Consider the following 21284-nt stretch of genomic DNA (forward strand, 5'->3'; position numbering starts at 1 on the left):
ATGTCCTGTAGAAAACTTATAACTTTGGTATAAATGAAGCTTCATACCCTTAAGCTGGGTGTCCACTGAAAAAAAATAAGTTTGTTGCAAATACCTATGTCTGGAATTAAAAATTTATTGTTCTTTTTTACGACAAAGTAAAAGATAATAAACGATGTAGAATGGAAACGTTTTCATTTTTCATTGCTAATTTTTTTTTGCCCTATCACAAATAAAACAATAGGTTTTTAATTCCAGACATCTGTCTGGGTTTATTTTTTACGACAAATAAATTTGCAATGAAATTATTTTTTCCAGTGAACAGAGTAATTAGCCAAAATAGTTAGTAACCAATTAAACTTTTTCAACTTAATAGTAACCAATTAAACTTTTTCAACTTAACATCAAAGTCTCTTAGTAAATTGAAATTGAAATTGGGAAGATACAAAAACCACAATCTCACATCCAGTTTTCAGAAAAGAAATCGGGTTTAATAAGTTGTGTTTAGTTGGTATCATAAATTTGGGATCACAAAATTGCTGTTATTTCCACTGCATTAAAGAATTTCTGTTCTCTAAATTATTACCTTAAAAGTTGGTCTAATGTAATTCCGACACCCTTCTTAGTGATAGTATTAAAAGGAAGGTAGGAATCACTGATTGAAAAAAAAAATATTTTCCTCTCTGACCCTTCATTTCATTAGAGATCAGCTATTCCGACCTTTCATTATTCCCAGGTTTAAAAAGGGTGTCGGAATAGGACAAGGGATGTTGAATTAGACCAACTTACAGTAACCCCACATTCTGGGCTTTTAGAATATCATGGTAATAAAAAACAACAAGATGGCTAATGATAACTAAAATATAATAGAAAACTGCTTATGTTTTAAAAAAACTTTTAAATTTTTAGAATTGAGGGCTGTTTTGGCTATGTTCATTCAACTTTACATAAGTTTGTCTTTTGCATACATTTCTGGTTACTGTAACATGTATTCAGTTTAGCAGAATGTATTTTTGTATATTAAATCTTTTAAACATTAAATCTTACCAAGTTGGCGTAATGTATTTTTTGGGCTTTGTAATGCTTTTCAATCTAAGATTAGATTAAGATAAAAACATTATTTATAAATATCTTCATTGATATTCAGCAATCCATATCATTCACAAAAAAATTATATTTTTTGATCCTATCCTTAAAAAATATGACCAAGTCAACCTTGGCATAAAGATTTCAGCCTAGATCCAAATGAAGAAGAGGGTCTAATGGTTGGCGCTTTCAATCAACTCTTCAAGAAAAAAAAAAGATGTTTTTGAAAGAAGAAAAGGTGGAAAATCAGGATTTCAGACAAAAAAAAAACACACTACTTGGGATAAAGTCAAATTTTCAAAGTGGCAGTGATGTTCTATGGTACAATGTTATCACAGCCTGATCCTGTCTATGTTTGGCTCTTCTAGCTGACCCAGACATAAAAATCACAAATTCACAAATCAACTCAGCATAAACACCACCACACTCTCCGAAAAAAAAAATCGTGTCTTCGCCTCGTGCATTTTCCCGCCATTTTGGATATTGTTTACATCGAGACAATCCTGTATCAAACTTTACGTTTATGCGAAAGATTTTAACATGTACTAGCTACGCAAAAAATCGAAAGAAAAAAATGAAAGAAATTATGAAAATTATGCTCTAAAAGATTTAGAATTTAGAAATTTTGATTTAAAACTTTTTCGAAAAAGACTTCAGTTTCTTGAAACCACAATATGATAATAACTTCTGGTGACCCTGCCATGTCCAAAAACGCTACATACCGCTGAAGATACACGGCATAAAACGGTAGAACAAGAAAAAAAAACATTCTATCTACGGAAAAATTCAGGGTTAATAATTTGATATCAACGATAAACGGAACCCAAATATATAGGGCTTCCAAAAATATTTCATTCAGGTCACATCGATACAAAAACTCCTTTTTTATTTGATTCATTTAAAAAATGCTCACAGAAAAAGGGCCTAGACTACCACAAAAAATAACCAAGTAAAGTTGAGAAAACAAAGAGAAAATAAATCAAAACAAATTAAAACCATTACCTCGGTTTTCAAATAAACTGGAGAAGCCATGGCGATAGTCAACTCACAAAATTACGAAATAAAATTCCTTCCATACACCGGCACATGTGATCTAAAAAAACTTCAAAAAAGAAACTATCTAAAATACTTGAATCTGATTGGTCAAGAGAGATCGTTAGCCAATAGAAAAAGCAACTGGCTATGTGAAATGAACATATCCAAAATTTAGAGTAAACTTGTCAGTTTCACCAAGGAGACCTTCGGGGGAGAGTGCTTTTATTCCATATACGGAATTCACTAAGGGAGAGAGTTTCTTTGTCTGAGAGTAAAGAAAATTTTTATTAGAAATTCATTTTTCCCGCCAAAATACATTTCGTAAACATACACATTTTTATTATATGGACATTGTTCCCCCATTGTTCTTACAATTTTGGCCATCGTTGCTTCTTATAATCATAAACTGCGCTTGAAATTAAGAATGTTCCAGCTAAAATTTTCTACCGAAGAATCTTTTTAGCCAACGAATTTCTTCAAGTTTTTTGCACCTTTGCAAATGAACATTTTTTCAACCATAGATGAATTTTGGTTAATACATTAAAACATTTTTTATCCTTTAAAATCATAAATGATTACGAGAAAGGATTGCCACACAGAAAATTAATAAAGGAAATGCAATAATTACCCACCAGTTTATGAGTGTTTTCCAGTCCAGTCTCAATTCCTCCAAAAAGTTGACTTTACTCTGGTAAATAAATAGGCGAATCGAAACCAATTTGATTAGTTGTTTTACGGGCCCAACCGACCCTGAAATTCCAAAAATTGAAATAGAAATAAAATTGATTTTGGCAGTACATTTTTATTTTCATTGCTATACAGAATTTTGGTAGTTTTTCTAAGGCTTTAAGAATTTTATGTTCAATTTTCATTTTTTCCATTAATGCGAGCTTTTTGTGTCTTTTTATTTTCTATTTTGCCTTTTTGTCAAGATGTAGTAGTTTGTAATGCCTTTTTAGGAGATTTTATAGGTGAAATTCTACTTTTATTTCTTATTTTTTCGCCGACCGACTGACCCTCTTTTTTGGGTAGCTTGGCCCGTAAAACAACAAATCAAATTAGCCTCGCCTAAATGATCCATTGTTAGAAACCATTAACGGCCTAGTAAGTGACGAAATATTTTTCCGCCGAAGTTAGACTTATAACATGAATAAGTATCTGGGTCCAGTCATTGATCAAGAAAATCAATCTGAAAGAAAATCCCACAACTGCATTTGAAAGCACAATTTCTTTTAAGAATTGTTATGAATTATTGAATAAAGATTACAATGAGATGAGATATCTACCGTATGTAAAATGAACTAATGTCTAATTAGAAAAGGGGAAATAATTTCCTTCTTGCTAAAATATTTCACATACTTTGTTTCCTATAAAAAGTATCATTTTCTATTTTCTTTATAAGCACATTTATTTTGCATTAAAATATGTTTCTTAGATTTAAATATTCTTATAAAAAAGCGTTTCTCTTTTTATAATTAGTTTATAATTGGTCTGCAGTGATTTCTCACACATGCATATAAGAGTTGATTTGTGTCATTTTTCTATTCATTCTTGAGAATACTTCATAGAGACAAGATGTATGTTTTCTTGAGAGGATGCAACAAATTTAACACACTTTTTTATTTTTGTTAATACACTTTACACTTGCACACACACTCACTGATCAGTCAACACATCAGTAGTGTTTTCTTTTGGCTATTTTCACCAGCTCACACATGTGGCCAATTTGGTAAGTTTCTTTTGCCACTCCTCTTTTTGCAACCTTTTTGCATGGCCACATTTTTGTTTTTGTTTTGCTTTTTGTTCTCCCATCAGCTCACCAGTCCAGTGTTGAGGCACAGCACTGGACTTAGGTTAGGGTAGATATTTTTAGTCTATCTTTCACTTTTACTTTATACTATTACATCATATAATTATACAATGAATTTGATAATAGTGTTTTGTCTTAAGACTTGTCTTTCTCTGAGCCATCTTTGGCTAGTACTACACTAGCCTCAGAACTTAGAAAATTTCTGTTTTGTTTTTTGTTTTTCTAGTCCTTATGTTTGTCATTTTTTACTTTTCTAGTTTGAACCTTCTGATATCAATAAAGATAGTTGACATGCTACCGATATTTTGATTGTTCCAAACCATTCCCCGCTCGTGTGCAGTCTGACACGGCACATTCAAACAAAGTGCACTGTATGTATGTCTGGTAGACGAAATCCTCGTATCAACTACCGTATCTTCAACAATACTGGAGAGAAGGTCCCTCAGCCTTCAAGATCATCAGCCGATCACTTCAACTCTCGATCCTCAGTCGATCAACTCACTTCAAGATCCTCAGCCGATCAACTCACTTCAAGATCCTCAGCCGATCAACTCACTTCAAGATCCTCAGCCGATCAACTCACTTCAAGATCCTCAGCCGATCAACTCACTTCAAGATCCTCAGCGATCAACTCACTTCAAGATCCTCAGCCGATCAACTCACTTCAAGATCCTCAGCCGATCAACTCACTTCAAGATCCTCAGCCGATCAACTCACTTCAGATCCTCAGCCGATCAACTCACTTCAAGATCCTCAGCCGATCAAACTCACTTCAAGATCCTCAGCCGATCAACTCACTTCAAGATCCTCAGCCGATCAACTCACTTCAAGATCCTCAGCCGATCAACTCACACTTCAACCAATCATCAAATCTGTTGAGGTACATCAATTATCCTTACTATCTATTTTGCAATCACTCGAAGACCATTCCTCTTCACTTGAAGACATCGTATCTTCCATCGATTCCACCAGAGCTGGAACGTTAAATTGCTCTTCCAAAATGACATCCGTAATGAATGATGTCATGCTCATGTCCGAGCAAGTAACCGATATCGTTGATGAAGTTCAAGTGGATGGTTGTCCAATACCACAGTTAGATGAAACGCTTGAAAGACTTGAACAATTTCGACTCAAATTACGTCAATATCGTTTGGACGTTCTCAACCAAGACGAAACCACTGACGATCCCAGTCCAGAAGATGCCAAGCTGTTATCATTCATCAACTCGACCCTTGCTACCATCAAAGAGTTTGTCTTAAACTCAAATAATTACAAACGACAACTCAATCGAAGTCAAGAAAGATCTCTCAAGTCTTCTGATGATGCAAAGTACAAACGTATCTACATGAACATTGATTCCATCACCCAAAGTATGGCCCTCGTCAAGTCCAGTTTATCACCTGATTTCGACGCAATAAGTGATGCTCAACTCATCGAGCTGAAAAATTCTTCGACATCCCTAGCAACTACAGTCATCCAAATTTCGGAGAGGTATGAACGTTTACTACAATCAGATATCAACGACACAGAACTTCTCGATAAGTTAGACGAGATAGGCAAACAGCATAAAGGACTCTGTAAATCAGAAGCCAAATACCAAGAGATGCTCAATGACTCACTCACCACAAGAGATGTCTACAAACAACGTAGTTTCGATGAGTCCAAACTCAACATACGTCTTGACAAATTCTCTGGCTACGACAGTCCGATGGATATCTATTCGTTCAAAACAGCATTCGAAAAGATTTATCATCGTACAACCCCTCATCATATGCTTCCAGACCTACTGAAAAACAATCTACTGAAAGGTGCTGCCCTGTCACTCGTCACGACCCTAGATGACATTGACGAGATGTGGTCGCGTCTGAAGTCTGCTTATGGTGACACCAAACTACTCTTATCAAAGAAATTACATTCACTCACCGAAAATGAATCGCTCAACCGCAAACAAGATTCTGACAATCTCATCAACTCTCTCAACAATCTTATCAATATTATCAAAGAATTGATGAAACTTGCCGTCGAACACAATATAGAAGAACATTTATTCTACGGTGATGGCTTGAACCAGATTTATCGCACCATTGGCACTACCAGATTGACCAGATGGCTAACCTCAATTTCCAACGAAACGTTATCCCCCAAAACAACATGGTTGAGATTCATTAAGTTTCTCGAGAAGGAACTGCAGCTCGAACAACAGAAAGTACTTATCTTCAATTCAGTGGCATCCGATTCCAAGAAAAAGCAACCTCTAAAGAATTCAGACTCAAGAGGCAATCGAGGCAATCGAAATTCATCATCAAACAGCACCTACACTTCTGGTCCACTGCCGAATCCAACATGTTCAATCTGTGACAGTCCTGACGGCAGTGATGACCACATCGCAACCAATGGACCCAACAAGATGCAACTCATCCAATATTTCACTTGCAAGAAGTTCGTCGAGATGACACCTGGACATCGATATTCATTGCTTCGCAAGAAGGACTTCTGTCACCAATGCTTGTTCCCTGGTGCTGATGTTTCATCCGGAAGACATAGAGATGGGAGATGTCAAAGCACATTCACCTGTCCACATCCATCACATGCGAAGTATCCAATCCGCAAACATGTTCTGGTCTGTGAGGAGCACAAAAACTCACAGGAAAATCAAGATGTTCTTCAACTCTTCAAAGACAGATACATGAAGAGTGCCAACCTACCAAGATTTGCAAAGGACATCAGTATCTTTCATGCTGCCTTCCCATCCAACATTTCAACACCAAAGAAGGACGAGCACAGAGGTATCTATTTACTTCAAACTATCAATGTTAACAAGAATCGTATGACCATATTTTATGACAATGGATGCAGTGATTTTATCGTCAAAAAATCAGCAATCTCACTCCTTGGTGACAATGCAACCCAAGTGTCATCAGGAACCATGCGTATTGGAGGTGTTGGTGGTACATCAACAGAAACCAACAATGGAATTTACAGCATTCACTTACCACTAGCTGATGGAAAACAAGCTTCAGTATGTGGGATCTGCATGGATGCTATTACAGAAACATTTCCACAGTACCCGTTGAGCGAAGTCATGAACGACATCAAGCAGTCACACACATCGCAAGTGGCTCCTCTACAACTCTTCCAAAACCTGCACCAGTGGTTGGTGGCGACGTCCATATGATGATAGGTATGAAGTATATTCGTTATCATCCCAAGTTAATCTATCAGCTACCATCTGGTCTGGGTATCTACGAATCTGTTTTCAAGAACGCCGATGGTGGAAGGGGAGTAATCGGAGGACCCCATGAGATTTTTACAGCAATCCACCAATCCTACTTCAGTGAAGATCAAGCAATGGATTTCTTCACCGATCAATTGAAGCTCTATAAATGGGGTGTACAAATTAACCCTGATCTGAAGAGACTGTCCTTCACATCCAAACTGAAACGCTTTGACGAAGTTGAAACCACAGGAACAGAAATCACATATCGTTGTGTGAAATGTCGCAGCTGCAGGACATGCAAGGAATCAGATCATACTCATGATTTGAGCATCAGAGAGGAAGCTGAACAAGAACTCATAAACAACTCAGTATCCTTTGATAGCAAAACGAACACTGTGACTGCAACCTTACCACTGATTAAAGACCCTTCAAGATTGGCACCAAATAAAGACATTGCTTTAAAGGTTTACAACCAGCAGCTCAAGAAACTTTGCAAACCAGAGAACAAACAGGACAAGGATGACATCATCACTTCAGAGAAGAAGTTGGAGACCCTTGGTTTTGTCGCCTATGTCCAAGACCTTCCATCTTCACAACAAGAAATGCTGCGTTTAAGCAGTATCCAGAACTTCATCCCTTGGCGAGCTGTATGGAAGCCTTCATCCATCAGCACTCCATGCCGTATTGTCTTTGATGCTTCTCACCCAACAGCATCCGGACACAGTTTGAACGACATATTAGCAAAGGGAACTAACAACCTCAACAAACTACAAGATCTCATGATCCGATTTCAAATACACCCTGTAGGTATCCACAGCGATGTAAGCAAGATGTACAATACTGTCAAACTACACCAAGATCATTGGACATTGCAACGTTACCTATGGAATGAAGAATTGGATCCTACCAAAATTCCGAAAGAGAAAGTTATCAAAACTTCTAATCTATGGTATTAAATCAAGTGGTAACCAATCGGAATTCGCTCTCAGACGTATTGCTGAAATGAACAGCCAGGAGTACCCTGAAGTCAACCAAATCATCCAAAAAGACGTATATGTGGATGATTGCATTACTGGAACTGACACCAAAGAAGAAGCTTACAAACGTGCTGATGAGCTTCAAATTGTAACATCCAAAGGTGCTTTCAATCTGAAAGGCATCACAATTTCTGGAGAAAACCCACCATCACATTTGACTGAAGATGGCATTTCCGTTGGTGTTGGTGGAATGAAGTGGTTTTCCAAATCTGACGAATTGTCATTGTCTATTCCAGATCTCAACTTTGCGCCCAAACGTAACGTAGAGGTAAGAAAAGTTCCAATTCAACCAATTTGATTCCTGATGTTCTGACACGTCGACACTGTCTATCAAAAGTTGGAGAGATATTCGACATAACCGGAAAGATTGTCCCATTGATAGCTGCAATGAAAATTGATTTACGAGAATTAACTGATCGCCAACTCAGCTGGGATGATGCAATACCAGAGGAACTGAGACCAGTCTGGTTATCCCACTTTGAGATGATGTCCGAAATCAATCATTTGAGATTCAAACGCCTTGTGGTCCCAGAAGATGCAGTCTCACTTGACGTTGAAACCTTGGATTTTGGTGATTCCAGTCAAACAACTATCTGTGTTGGCATCTATGCTAGATTCCTTCGAAAGGATGGAACATTCTCTTGTCAATTGGTGTTTGCACGTTCACGAATGGTTCCAAAAGATTTGACACTTCCTCGTGCTGAACTAATGGCATCGCTGATCAATGCTCATACAGGAGAGATTGTTCGTCGCTCTTTCAAATCCTTCTTCAAATCATCCACAAAATTCACAGACAGCCAGATATCACTACACTGGATATCAAATGACCAGAAAACCTTGAAACAATGGGTTAGGAGCAGAGTCATCGAGATACATCGTTTCACCACCAAAGATCAATGGTACCATATCAGGTCAAAACAAATGGTTGTTGATGTTGGCACTAGAAGAGGAGCAACAATTCATGATGTCAAACCAGAATCTCCATGGATCAATGGTCAACCATGGATGCATCTACCAAAGTCTGAATTTCCGGCAAAACGTGTTGAAGAGATCACATTGGAACAAAGCGAACTCTCAGAAATCAAAAAGGAGTTATCCGTCAATCAATTCGAAGTCCACTTATCTACGACTGAATGGTTAGACGAATTCAAGAAACGCTACAAATTCTCAGGTTACATTATTGATCCTAATCAACATTGTTTTCAGAAGGTTATTCGAATCCTTACCTTTGTCATGAAGTTCATCAATCAAACTCGGAAATCTAAGCATTCTTCTAAGCCACCAAGTCAAGATTTGATGAAGGATGCAGAATCATATTTCTTTAGGAAAGGAACAATAGAAGTCAAACACTTCCTGAAACCACAACAATACCAGAAGATCTCCAGAGAAAAAGATGGTATTCTTGTTTACACCGGTCGAATTCTTCCCGAGCAAGAAGTATCCATCGTTGGTCAATTCACAACAGTGATGAAGGATCTCACTCGTTCGTCTTTCTGTGTGCCAATTCTGGAGAAGAACTCACCTGTGGCATTCAGCATTGTCATGGATGTGCATTGGAATCACCCAACAGTCAAACACTCTGGCATTGACACAACTCACCGTTTTGTCTTGATGAAAGCGTACATAATCGAGGGGAGGCAGTTGGTGAAACAAGTGCGTCATGTGAGAGATGTCGATACCTCATGAAGCGGACAGTTAACATTGCAATGGGCCCAGTATCAGTTTCAAACCTGACCATCGCACCAGCCTTCTTCCACTCCCAAATTGATCTCTCAGGACCACATATGTCATATTCCCCACAACATAAACGAACGACTGTTAAGATATGGCTTGTGGTCTTCTGTTGCTGCTCAACGTCTGCTGTTTCGATCAAATTAATGGACGATTATTCAACACCAGCTTTCATGCTTGCTTTTACGAGATTTGCATGTGATCACGGATTCCCTGCCAAACTGCTCTGTGACGAAGGTACTCAACTTGTAAAGGGGTGCAAAGACATGAGACTGGACATTCGAGATCTGAAATCTCAGCTGATGACGAACAGGAAGATCGATTTCAAGGTATGTCCTGTCCAAGGACACAACTTCCATGGCAAGGTCGAGAGGAAGATAAAGGAAATCAACCTTTCGATAGAGAAAAATGCTCACAACCATCGACTCTCGCTGATGCAGTGGGAAACCCTTGGAGGAGCAACCATTGCTAATACGATAAATAATCTTCCATTGGCAATTGGGAACATAACAGGTGATTTTGAAGTTATGGACCTTATCACACCTAATCGTCTTCTACTTGGAAGAAACAACGAAAGATGTCCTGATGGTATTATGTTAACAAGTGAAAATCCGACGAAAATTTTAAAGGAGAACCAGAAAATCTATGAAACCTGGTTTGAAGTTTGGTTACTCGTACACGTACCCAAGCTTATGAAGCAACAAAAGTGGTTTATCAATGACTCAATCAATGTTGGTGACGTTATCATATTTCGAAAAATCGACTCTATTATATGTCAGTCATATACGTATGGTCAGGTTGTCAGTTTGGAGCTTTCGAATGATGGTTTACCTCGAAAAGCGATCATCCAATACAGAAATGCTAACGAAAATGTCTTTCGTGAAACATCGAGAGCTGTACGTGGTTTGGTTGTAATACATAGAGCTGATGACTCTGATATAATGACTGGTCTTGGTAAGATTGCTACAAACATTGATCTTTCCACAAAGTAAATAATTCCCCTTTTGAGGGGAGTGTAAAATGAACTAATGTCTAATTAGAAAAGGGGAAATAATTTCCTTCTTGCTAAAATATTTCACATACTTTGTTTCCTATAAAAAGTATCATTTTCTATTTTCTTTATAAGCACATTTATTTTGCATTAAAATATGTTTCTTAGATTTAAATATTCTTATAAAAAAGCGTTTCTCTTTTTATAATTAGTTTATAATTGGTCTGCAGTGATTTCTCACACATGCATATAAGAGTTGATTTGTGTCATTTTTCTATTCATTCTTGAGAATACTTCATAGAGACAAGATGTATGTTTTCTTGAGAGGATGCAACAAATTTAATACACTTTTTTATTTTTGTTAATACACTTTACACTTGCACACACACACTCACTGATCAGTCAACACATCAGTAGTGTTTTCTTTTGGCTATTTTCACCAGCTCACACATGTGGCCAATTTGGTAAGTTTCTTTTGCCACTCCTCTTTTTGCAACCTTTTTGCATGGCCACATTTTTGTTTTTTGTTTTGCTTTTTGTTCTCCCATCAGCTCACCAGTCCAGTGTTGAGGCACAGCACTGGACTTAGGTTAGGGTAGATATTTTTAGTCTATCTTTCACTTTTACTTTATACTATTACATCATATAATTATACAATGAATTTGATAATAGTGTTTTGTCTTAAGACTTGTCTTTCTCTGAGCCATCTTTGGCTAGTACTACACTAGCCTCAGAACTTAGAAAATTTCTGTTTTATTTTTTGTTTTTCTAGTCCTTATGTTTGTCATTTTTTACTTTTCTAGTTTGAACCTTCTGATATCAATAAAGATAGTTGACATGCTACCGATATTTTGATTGTTCCAAACCATTCCCCGCTCGTGTGCAGTCTGACACGGCACACCGTAGTACTGCTATAAAAAAAAGATTTCGAAAAAATCCAAAAAATTAGCTTAAATTACAAAAATGAGAGACAAAAAACTTATAAAAATTTTCAAAAAAAAATCAATATATTTACATCACCCGCGAAGGAGGGTACTTAGGCAAAAATGAGTGCTAGATAGGGATGATAAGGGTCGGTTGTTTCACCTTCCAAAGTCTTTCTAAGGGTTACAAAAATCTGAAAATTTCAAAGTAGCGCCTGATTGTAGAAGAATAGTGGTGCCAATTGAGCTTAAAGCCCGAAACGCTAGAGTGGAATCTTCCACCTCTCTTTATGCATAAAAATATGTATTGTATTAATTTTTGCATCGTAATCCCCGGTGTCACGCGTTTTTAAAATAGTTATCTCAATATTGTATCCAAGAATTCGTTATGTTCGTTTGTTATTTAAACTAGTTTAAAATGGATGACATAGCATGGTAAAATTTGTTCGGTATCAAAAATAACAACTTCTTGAAAAGTATCATCATCGTTTTTGAATGCACCATGTGAATCATATCCTTCAGTACACAAATCACTGTTCCATTTAATATGATCACATTCTTTAATCTTTCCAGGTAGGATTCGTGCTAATATAAGGTTGTTTTTACCACCGTAGCGAAACGTGTAGTCAGGTTGTTCCGAGAAATACACACCAGCACCAAATTTACCTCGTGTACTTGCTTTGAAATTGTTGTTCATGATCTCGCAAACAACGTCGCTTTTTTTTGTTCCATGGAATCCGTAAATTGGTTCAGCCTCGGATGAGTTTGGATATTTATCCTAGATAAGAACAAGAAAGTGGAAAGAATTTTCATTTGCAGCAATATGCCCATGTAGTCAACTTCTTTTTTGCATCGGGAACCTATAATTCACACTTGGGATCTGGACTCGAAATACAAAAAGCTCCGTTCCACAAAACTATTCCAGTCCCGTTTATAAAGTTTATATGTCATATCTTATACACACTGCAGTAAAACTTACGAAAGAATAAACCTTTAGAGGCCAAAATAAAAAAAATAAGGTTCAAATCCATCACTTCCACACCCTGTTGAAGAGGTCAAAGTTTTCAAAAATTCCGGTTGAAAATAATCAGACCCCCAGCACTGTTAGATTTAAATTCCTCAAGAATTCTTAGTTGTTACAAGGTTTTGAAAATTACACCCATAGAGTTCCGACTTTATTTGACGATTTTTATACTTCAAATCAAATTCAGAAACGCTTCAAACTTTTGGAACATAAAAAATGACCTCCTCAAAAAACGGTTTTTTTTCTGGAAAGGCCCACTGTATTTGATAGTACAGCTCTCTATTTTCACAACGTATAGATTAAAAAGGATCATTGTAAAGCAAAAACTATTTTACCTCAAATTCTCGTTGTTTTTCAAGAAATCTTTCTCTCAACGTTGGATTCTCGTAAAAGTCAATTTTAGTGATTTCGTAAACATTTGGTTTGCGGGCTTTATTCAACATGTTCAAAAAGCGAGCTTCTACGAACTTAAAATGCTTCTGCAATACATCATCAGTGTTAAACTCTCGTTTCGGCAATATCATATTTTTGCTGGCCGCGAAATCAGAACCAAAGACTTCTATAAAAGAGGGCTGGAATTCCAAATCATAACTGATGACGTAGCTTGGAAGTACTTGGTCTGGATTAAAAACAATGTACTGATCTGAGAGAGATTCACCGCCCTCTTCTTTGGTGGATCGCGGGGCGAACACGGAATCTTTCTTCAGTTTTCGTAAGCTCTCGGCATTGAAATCAGGCGATTCTTCTTTAGCAGTCCAAGATCTGCCAAGATGAACTTGACAGTAAAGCATCTTTCCTGATTGGTCACTTTGCGATTCATTTCGCGACTGTGTAGAATCGATTGTCAAATAAATACCAGCACCGTAACTCCGGCTTTCATCTGGTAATGTAAAACCATCCTTCAGTATACTTTCAAGCATGGTATCGTTTACACCATGAAAGAATAATTTTGATTCGGATTTGATTTCATTTTCATACAGATGAAGAGACTTCTCAAGAAATTTAGCATGTACTTTCAAATTGCGCACCTCTTCTATCTTCGTAATCTTTGGAAACAAACGGTGTCCTTGGTTGATCGCTTTCTTTACTGCATCTTGAATTCTGAGATATTTTTCGATGGTCTCTGGATTCTCTCTGGTAAGTTCGGTACACCACATCTTCTCAAAATCTTCCGAATTTTCAAGCTTCTTGATATGTTCTTTCACCTGTGAGAACAAAAGCAAACATAGCATAGACAGAAACTTATTCAAAATAGATTCAGATAACACATTTATCTGAACTTGAGATCTTAGAATTGGAAATACGTAGACGGGGTTAGGAACGGGGTTAGAAACTTTAAAAAACTTTTATCTAAGTTTCTTGGTGATAACAGTCGATAAAGGGGTAATAAATTTTGAGGAAGGGGGGACCTGGGGTGTATTCACACTGAAAGTTTCAAGCTAATGACCTAAACGTGTTTAAACACTGTTAGGGTGTCAAATTTCGTAGCTTATTTTTTGGGCTGAACGTATGGTCGTGTGCCCCCCTAGTTTTACTATCAACACAAAATCATGTTTTTTGGCTTGAAGTTCACTTCAAACACGATTACACGATCGTGCAAGCTTAGATAATAAAAGACAAAGGAGAAGATCGTGCAATTCTTTGTTCCCATATTTCCAAGCAGCTTTTAAGCAACAGTGTGAATACACCCAAAGAAGTCACGAAAGAAAAAGAACAACAAACAAAAATAGAACGATTAGGAATACTCATATTAGAACCATGAAAAGAGAGGGGAATGTGAGGAAAATGAGCGTTTTAGTCCAGATCAAAGTCATTTTTTTTATTAAGAGCGAATCAATCACAACAAACGATCAGACAAAGCGTGAATGAAAAGCTTACGTTTCGCTCGTTTGCCTTTTTTTGCTCCTCTTCGGCTTTTCGGCGTTTCTTGCGTTCCGCTCGCTCAATATTCGTGCAATCTCGGCATGACTTTTTATTCGAATGTTCGAAACATTTGTGACCACCAGAACAGATATGACCGCACGACATTTTACGTTGACATTTTTCCTTACATTTTAATTTCGATCCGTCTTCATGGCATTGCTTCGACTGTACATGTCCACACACCATAGCATGAAGAACGGGGGTTTCACATTCCAACCATGCAGCTTTTTTGTAGCACTCTTTAAAAGCATCATGACCACACTTTTCAAAAGTGAATGGTACCAATTTTTTACAAAAATTGCGGAGTGAACAACACGGTCTCTGATAAGGTTCATGATGCAGTTGACAACGTTCATCTTCAAACAAAACTAATTCTTTACATGCTGACTTTGAGTGAGTGTGTGGAACTTGACATCCTTCTTTACAAAAATGTTTTCCACAGTCCATTTCCCGACCGCAAGGTTGTTGACAAAAGTTCTTCAACTTCGGTAATGCCATTAATTTACTGTCTTTAACTTTGAAAGAGGCTTCTGGATGATCCTTGCAAACCAAACCAATCTTGTCGCCTAGGCAACCATCGCTTTCCAGTTTGGAAATGAGCGGTCTCCAGGTCTTATGTTCTTTGAACATGCTTGAGTTACCGATGAAATAAACGCCACATCTTGCGCGCGATTGAGCAACACATCTTCGATTGCGTTCCGATAAGAAACCGATATTTCTTTCCCGATTTGATCGGACTAGGGATACAATCACAAAATCATTCTCGTCACCTTGATACATATCTACTGTATGGATTTTAATGACATTTGGCTCGTCTGGTTTCTCTTTCGCTTTCTGCTTTTGCTTGGATTCTGGAATAGTAGTCGATTTTCTGTTATCTGCATGAGTTGTCATTGCTGTTTGTAGCTTGTTCATTCTGGTGTCACATGAAAAAAGTTGAGAATATATTTTCACATGTTCTCTCATCATGTCTCTGATCAACTTTGTCTGGCCACGATACATAGCTAGAATTGTGATTTTCCGTGGTTCATAGCCCTGTTGAACCAAGAAAAGACCTAAATCGACAGCTCTCTTCGCCTCTTCTTCATTTCTCACGCTTCGCTCCTTTGTTTCTTCATGTTGATGATCCCAAAAGAAAACCGATTTTTCCAAACATGTTGCTGGTTTGTGTCCAGAGATTCGTTTATGGTTGGTCTTCAAGTTAGGATAAATGTCTAGAAGGAGTTCGGCGAATTCAACACGTTGCCGGTTCTGCATTTGAAGTGTGGTGTAGGGCATTTGGTTGTTAATCAACCTTTCCATCATGGAGATATCAAAGTTGTAATCTTTACGTAAATGGTAGGCGTCAACGGATGGACGTAGTTGTTGGTGATCACCGATAAGAAGCATGTATTTCGTCCACGAGCCAATCGAAGCCACTAGTTGTGGTTCCAGTACCTGCAAGGAAAATGAGGGGAGTTCAAGAAGTTATTTGGGAAGAGAAAGAATAGGCATATAGTTATTTTGTATAACAGACCTCCTTAACTTTGAGTCACTTGAAAAAAAGTAAATTCTAATAGCCAATTACATTTCCCTGAAGCAAACGACAGAGATTAAATAACTAAGATTTCCGTTGAATTAAAGGCAAAGTTCTACTTCATTCGTCAAGCAATCCTACCTCGGCTGCCTCTTCTACAATGACGATTTGCGGTTTAATTTCTCTTAAAAGTTCTTGGTTGATCGAGGCACCAGTTACTGTAGCAGCAATAATTTGTTTTCTTTTTAAAATCTCGACCTCATTTTGTGTTTCCAGCTCTGCTTTCTGTTTGCATTCGTCTTTGAATTCTCGTAAATTTCGTTGAAATTTCTCCAACATTTCGTTTGTTTCCTTGGCAATGAGAAGTTGAACCAATCGAATTCGATCTGGCATAGACAACTGCCACACGTCCTCTTGCTCATCGAAGTAAGGCAGATTATATCCATTTTCAGTGAGCTTTTTGATGGCCTGTGGACAAAATCCTTTGACTCGTTGTTCTCCTTGGTGATTACTATTTCCATCATCGACCTTTAGAATACTGTTGAACTCTTCATTTACGAATTCTGACCTATAACCAAGATAATTAAAATGCTATTTAATTTCCGAATTCGTTCATCTGGTTGGAGGGGAGTATAGTAGAATGATACATTTTTCAATTAAGTTTGACGTTCACATATTTGGCTAAACCATAATCATTTTTGGGAAAAATGTACTTCCCAGCTAGTGATAAACTAACATAAATTAGAAATAGGGTTGCCGGCAACCAAAATCTCTAGGGAGGGAGAGAGGTAAAGATTTTGAGACTTGAACACCACCATCTTACACCTTGTTTGTGCTTTCAGAGTATAGTCAATACTGCGCGGAACCAAATAGAAGTATCGCTACTCGTAAGGCGGGACGCCCCGGTCGTAACCACAGGCGGAATGAGTGATTTAGACGACTCAAAATTAAACTACGATTTAACTATTGCTTAAGAAACATTTAATTTCCAAATTCGTGCACCTGGTTGGAGAGGAGCACAGTAGAGTGAGACATTTATCAATTAAGTTTGGCGTTCACATTAACCCATAATCAGTTTCGGGGAAGACATCCATCAAAAGACTATTTTAATAAAGTCAGAAGAGGGAATAGCAAACTAGAAGTCGAGGAAAATTCAGCAATTATTTGGTCTTGTTTCAAGAAGGAAGAACACATTCCTTGACAGACATTTGGAAGTATTAATCTAGAAACTGGTTATAATGCAAAGGCTGAAGGAAGGTTTTTGGTTGTTTCCGACTAAGGTCCTCTCTCTCAGATTTAAAAAAAGATAAACCCCCGTCTCAGCGGTCTGGTGAGACTTTTTCAACCAATGGGGTGAAATAAAGGGGACAAATTTTCTCACTGGAGACGAGGTTTCTTTACTGATTTCGCTACAGGGAGGTTTACCGGGTTTGTGATACGGAGCTTTTCAGTAGCATAGACAGAGGTGAAGAACGATTTGCGTCGGAGAACAGATTTTTACGACAAAGTACTTACCTATTCGTGGTGTAAAAATTTAATTATTGTGTCGTTTAAATTTGTTCTCCTAAGCAAATGTTCATTCACCCCAGTCTATGCTACTGGGTTTTGGGTTGAAGAAGATTCGTTCACAGAATGCACAAATAAAGAAATATGAAGTAACCTTCGCTGTTCACTGAACATCATTTGTTCCTCCTCAGCTTCCATGATCTCTTCTTCACTTTTCATAGTTTCACCATTTTCTTCTTCTTTTTCTCCTTTTTTCACTTTGTCAATCTCACTTGGCTGCTTGAACGTCAATTTCGAGAAAGTCTGAATGCTTTGAATGCCACCTAAAAAAATGAAACGAATAATATTGAGTTTTCAAGGGACTGGAATTGAAACCCCTGCCTGTCTGTGAGAGATTCTTCAGAGCTGTGATATATTGGGAAACGCACCAAACTCACCGATAACAATGAAATTTTGACTTACCGGTAAGTTCATATTCGCAATCATCGAATTCCTCTTGAGATGGAAGCCAATGATTAAAAGCTATATCTTTGATTTCATATAAAAACTTGATATCTTCAAAACTTTTTGAGTTTTCTCCTCTCAACAAATTGTCAACTTCTTGCCATGCTACACAGTTAGTCTCTTCACTCGACAAGGAATCCCAATCCAAACCAATTAATAGTGAATACACATGTGCATCAGATAGGCTTCTATATAGTTGATCATAACTGATGTATGGTAGTTGTCGAATTTCTTCAAAAGTAGCTCGCAGTGTGTCTCGGCTTTCATCCATTTCGTAGCGATTTTTGAATACCATTTCAGTAATTTCGGTTTGATTTTCTTTACGAAGTTTTCTGAGAGTAATGTTCTCCAATGCAGGGTCTTTACATCTTCCTCCAATGCGAACCAGTTTACTTAGACCAACATATCTAAAAGACATAAAGAAACAATAGTTTATCAGAGTGATATTTCATATTTACCAAAAGAGAACTATCCCATTCTTTGTATAAAAACTTTGGCTTTAACTTTCAAGTCCTCGAAAAATAACGTAGAACGAGCAATCCTGAGAAGTTCACAAACAAAAGAAGAATAAAAAATATCGATTATGGCAAGTTCCTATCTTTGTGTGGCATTCAGACTATAGAAAAAAAGAGAAGCATCCCGTTTATCAAACAACTTATAAATAAAAATCCCGACTTTGATGGTAATGTAGCCAGGATAAAAGTCAGAGGGACCCAGAGAAGATTGTCTTTCTAAGAAGAAAAGAATTCGGCCAGTCTTACGTAGGTTTGTAATTCTGACTGGAGAAAACATTATTTTTCAAACTATATGTCTTGGAGAACCAAGAAAGTTTAAAAAATGAGAAATCATCAAATCATGTCCAATACTCTTGTGAACAGCTAGATTTTATAGAGAGAATGATCCTTCGGGACTTTCGATTTACTGTTGTCTACCTACACATCTACGATACTTACTTAGAGATTCCTTTGAGAAATTCATCCAGCGCATGGTTCTTGTAAGTCAACACAAAGATCTTTGGTTTGTGCAGAGAAGAGAGTGACAGTAGCAAACGCACCATTTGTACTCCGATAAATGTTTTCCCACAACCCGGTGGTCCCTGGATGATTCCAATTCGGTTTTGAAGACATGTTTTGACGGCCTCCTCTTGCGAAGGATCGAAAATGCTTTTCACGTCACTGTGTGAGGTATCGAAAAATTCTTCTAATGTTATTTTGTGCTTTTCATTTTCACGCTGCATTGTGAATGCACGGTCACGTGGTGGTGGTGTTGGTGTAGGTGGTGGTTGTGTTGGTGACGGTAGTTGTGTTGGTGGTAGTTGTGGTGGTGTTGGCGGTAGAAATATATCTTTTTTAAGTTTCATTATAAATGAAGAAGTTTGAGTTGTAGGTGGTGACATACTTTGTGACTTCGCTATTTCAGATGCCACTGAATTTGATGTCACTGCTAAAGACGACGTTGTTGCATTTATTTGGTTAGTTGCTGAATCTGTTTGATTGGGAGGCAAGCTGGATAGCGAATTTACGGCTACGATTGGTTTATTGGATTCGGGTGAATCATGATTTATAGTAGAGTTACTGGTTGCTTTTGCTTTACGTGGTTCTGACGTGTCCGGAATGGTCGGAGTCCGGTAAACAAGACGGGAGTCGATTGTATGTGACGGGTTTAGAAAATCAGGTAGTCGTCCTTTCTCCAGCTTGACGAGTTCTTCCTTGAAACTGAGGCGGTTGACATTGAGAGATTGCAATGTTTTAAAGACGGGTTGATAGGAGCGGTAATAGTTCGGTGACTCTACCATGTAAATGTGACCTGAGAAAAACAAGAAGATGAACAAAGTTTATTGTTGTTGATTTTTTGGAATTTAGTTGCCTGACTTTGAAGATTTGGGCTAGTGACTGTCTAATGTTTGTGTAATTGGCGATTTGTTATTAAAAATCTTTAAGCAAAATTTCTGAGTCTTAATTTCTACTTGAATGAATCTATTAGAAAATGGTAAAGATTTAAGCAAAAAGTTCCCATTTAGCCAGTGGTTAAAGTTTTTCTTCTCGACGGAAAGCTGATTTTACAAAGCAAACTAGCACACACATTTGAAATTTTGCTGAATTTCAAGACGGAAAAGCCTCGGTTACTTCGCTGAGACAGATATCTGAGTCTGCGATGGAAGAACTTTTAACACTGCATTAGTACTAGAAAAGGCTAACAAATCTACACATAAACAAAATATTCACCTTTAGATCTCATGAGATAGATCATAAACTCAGCACCTTTGAAATCGTTCCATTCATCACAAGGTTGGACCAAAACCACACCTTTCTCCTGCATGTGATCTTTACTAGTGACTGTCACCCAGAATGGTTGCTTGAACGTCCCGTCAGTGGAAAGACACATCAAATCACCGAATTTTAGATGTGACGATCTCGACCAATCTTTGACGTCTTTGATAGAGAAGATTTTCAATGCGAATTGAACGGAACCTTTAGAGACGTGATTCCATATAATGAAACCTTCTCATAGACATTCATATCTCGAACATCTAAAGCCCAAAAGAAAAAAAAAGGTTATTCAAATCAGTGATTTCACTCCTCCAGTACAGTGAGACATTTTAGATTCCTTTCATCACGAGTTTCAAAGGTTTTTTTTTGGTTCATTGGACAGTTCTTTTTCAATCTTTTAAGCCACAAATTTTAAGAAAGGTCCTCGATCCTCGATCAAAATATCCATTGGTCAAGAGAATCATTCATCTTTCATATCCTCTCTAACATGGGGTGAGTCGCAATCATTACAATAAACTATTGTTTATTCAACTTCTGCGTTATTTTTGCAAAGAAAAATTACTACAACCCACAGATTTGTTCGAGATTCTGGCTTGTAAACGGAAGGGACGAGATACTTTAAGAAAGCTAATTTTGCAGTAAAAAGTTTTAAAAGTTCTAAATTGGTTGAGTAACCAATTTTTTGGTGAAGCAGTAATTTTTTAATTTCGTTGAGAGCTACCTTTGCCAATT

The 21284-nt window shown here is 37.4% G+C and overlaps 3 protein-coding genes across 3 annotated transcripts; 2 read left to right on the forward strand and 1 right to left on the reverse strand.

The window, feature by feature from the left end:
- The first annotated feature begins 8129 nt into the window (after positions 1–8129).
- On the forward strand, positions 8130–9850 carry LOC136806615 (uncharacterized). The gene is made up of 2 exons (XM_067063204.1): positions 8130–8421; positions 8547–9850. Exons 1-2 carry the CDS (start codon positions 8130–8132, stop codon positions 9848–9850), a joined length of 1596 nt encoding a protein of 531 aa, XP_066919305.1.
- LOC136806616 (uncharacterized) lies at positions 9847–10887 on the forward strand. The gene has a single exon (XM_067063205.1). The coding sequence runs from the start codon at positions 9847–9849 to the stop codon at positions 10885–10887; it is 1041 nt and encodes a 346-aa protein (XP_066919306.1).
- A 1325-nt stretch (positions 10888–12212) lies between these two features.
- Positions 12213–20880, reverse strand: LOC136806618 (NFX1-type zinc finger-containing protein 1-like). Its single transcript, XM_067063206.1, has 9 exons — positions 20871–20880; positions 20508–20753; positions 19236–20088; positions 18241–18689; positions 17933–18101; positions 16414–16840; positions 14712–16193; positions 13169–14038; positions 12213–12587 (listed from the first exon to the last, which is right to left on the reverse strand). The coding sequence occupies exons 1-9, from the start codon at positions 20878–20880 to the stop codon at positions 12213–12215; spliced, it is 4881 nt and encodes a 1626-aa protein (XP_066919307.1).
- Between the last annotated feature and the right edge of the window lie 404 nt (positions 20881–21284).

Source organism: Clytia hemisphaerica, unplaced genomic scaffold, assembly GCF_902728285.1.
Source record: "Clytia hemisphaerica strain Z4C2 unplaced genomic scaffold, Clytia hemisphaerica genome assembly, whole genome shotgun sequence".
NCBI classification, from domain to species: Eukaryota; Metazoa; Cnidaria; class Hydrozoa; order Leptothecata; family Clytiidae; genus Clytia; species Clytia hemisphaerica.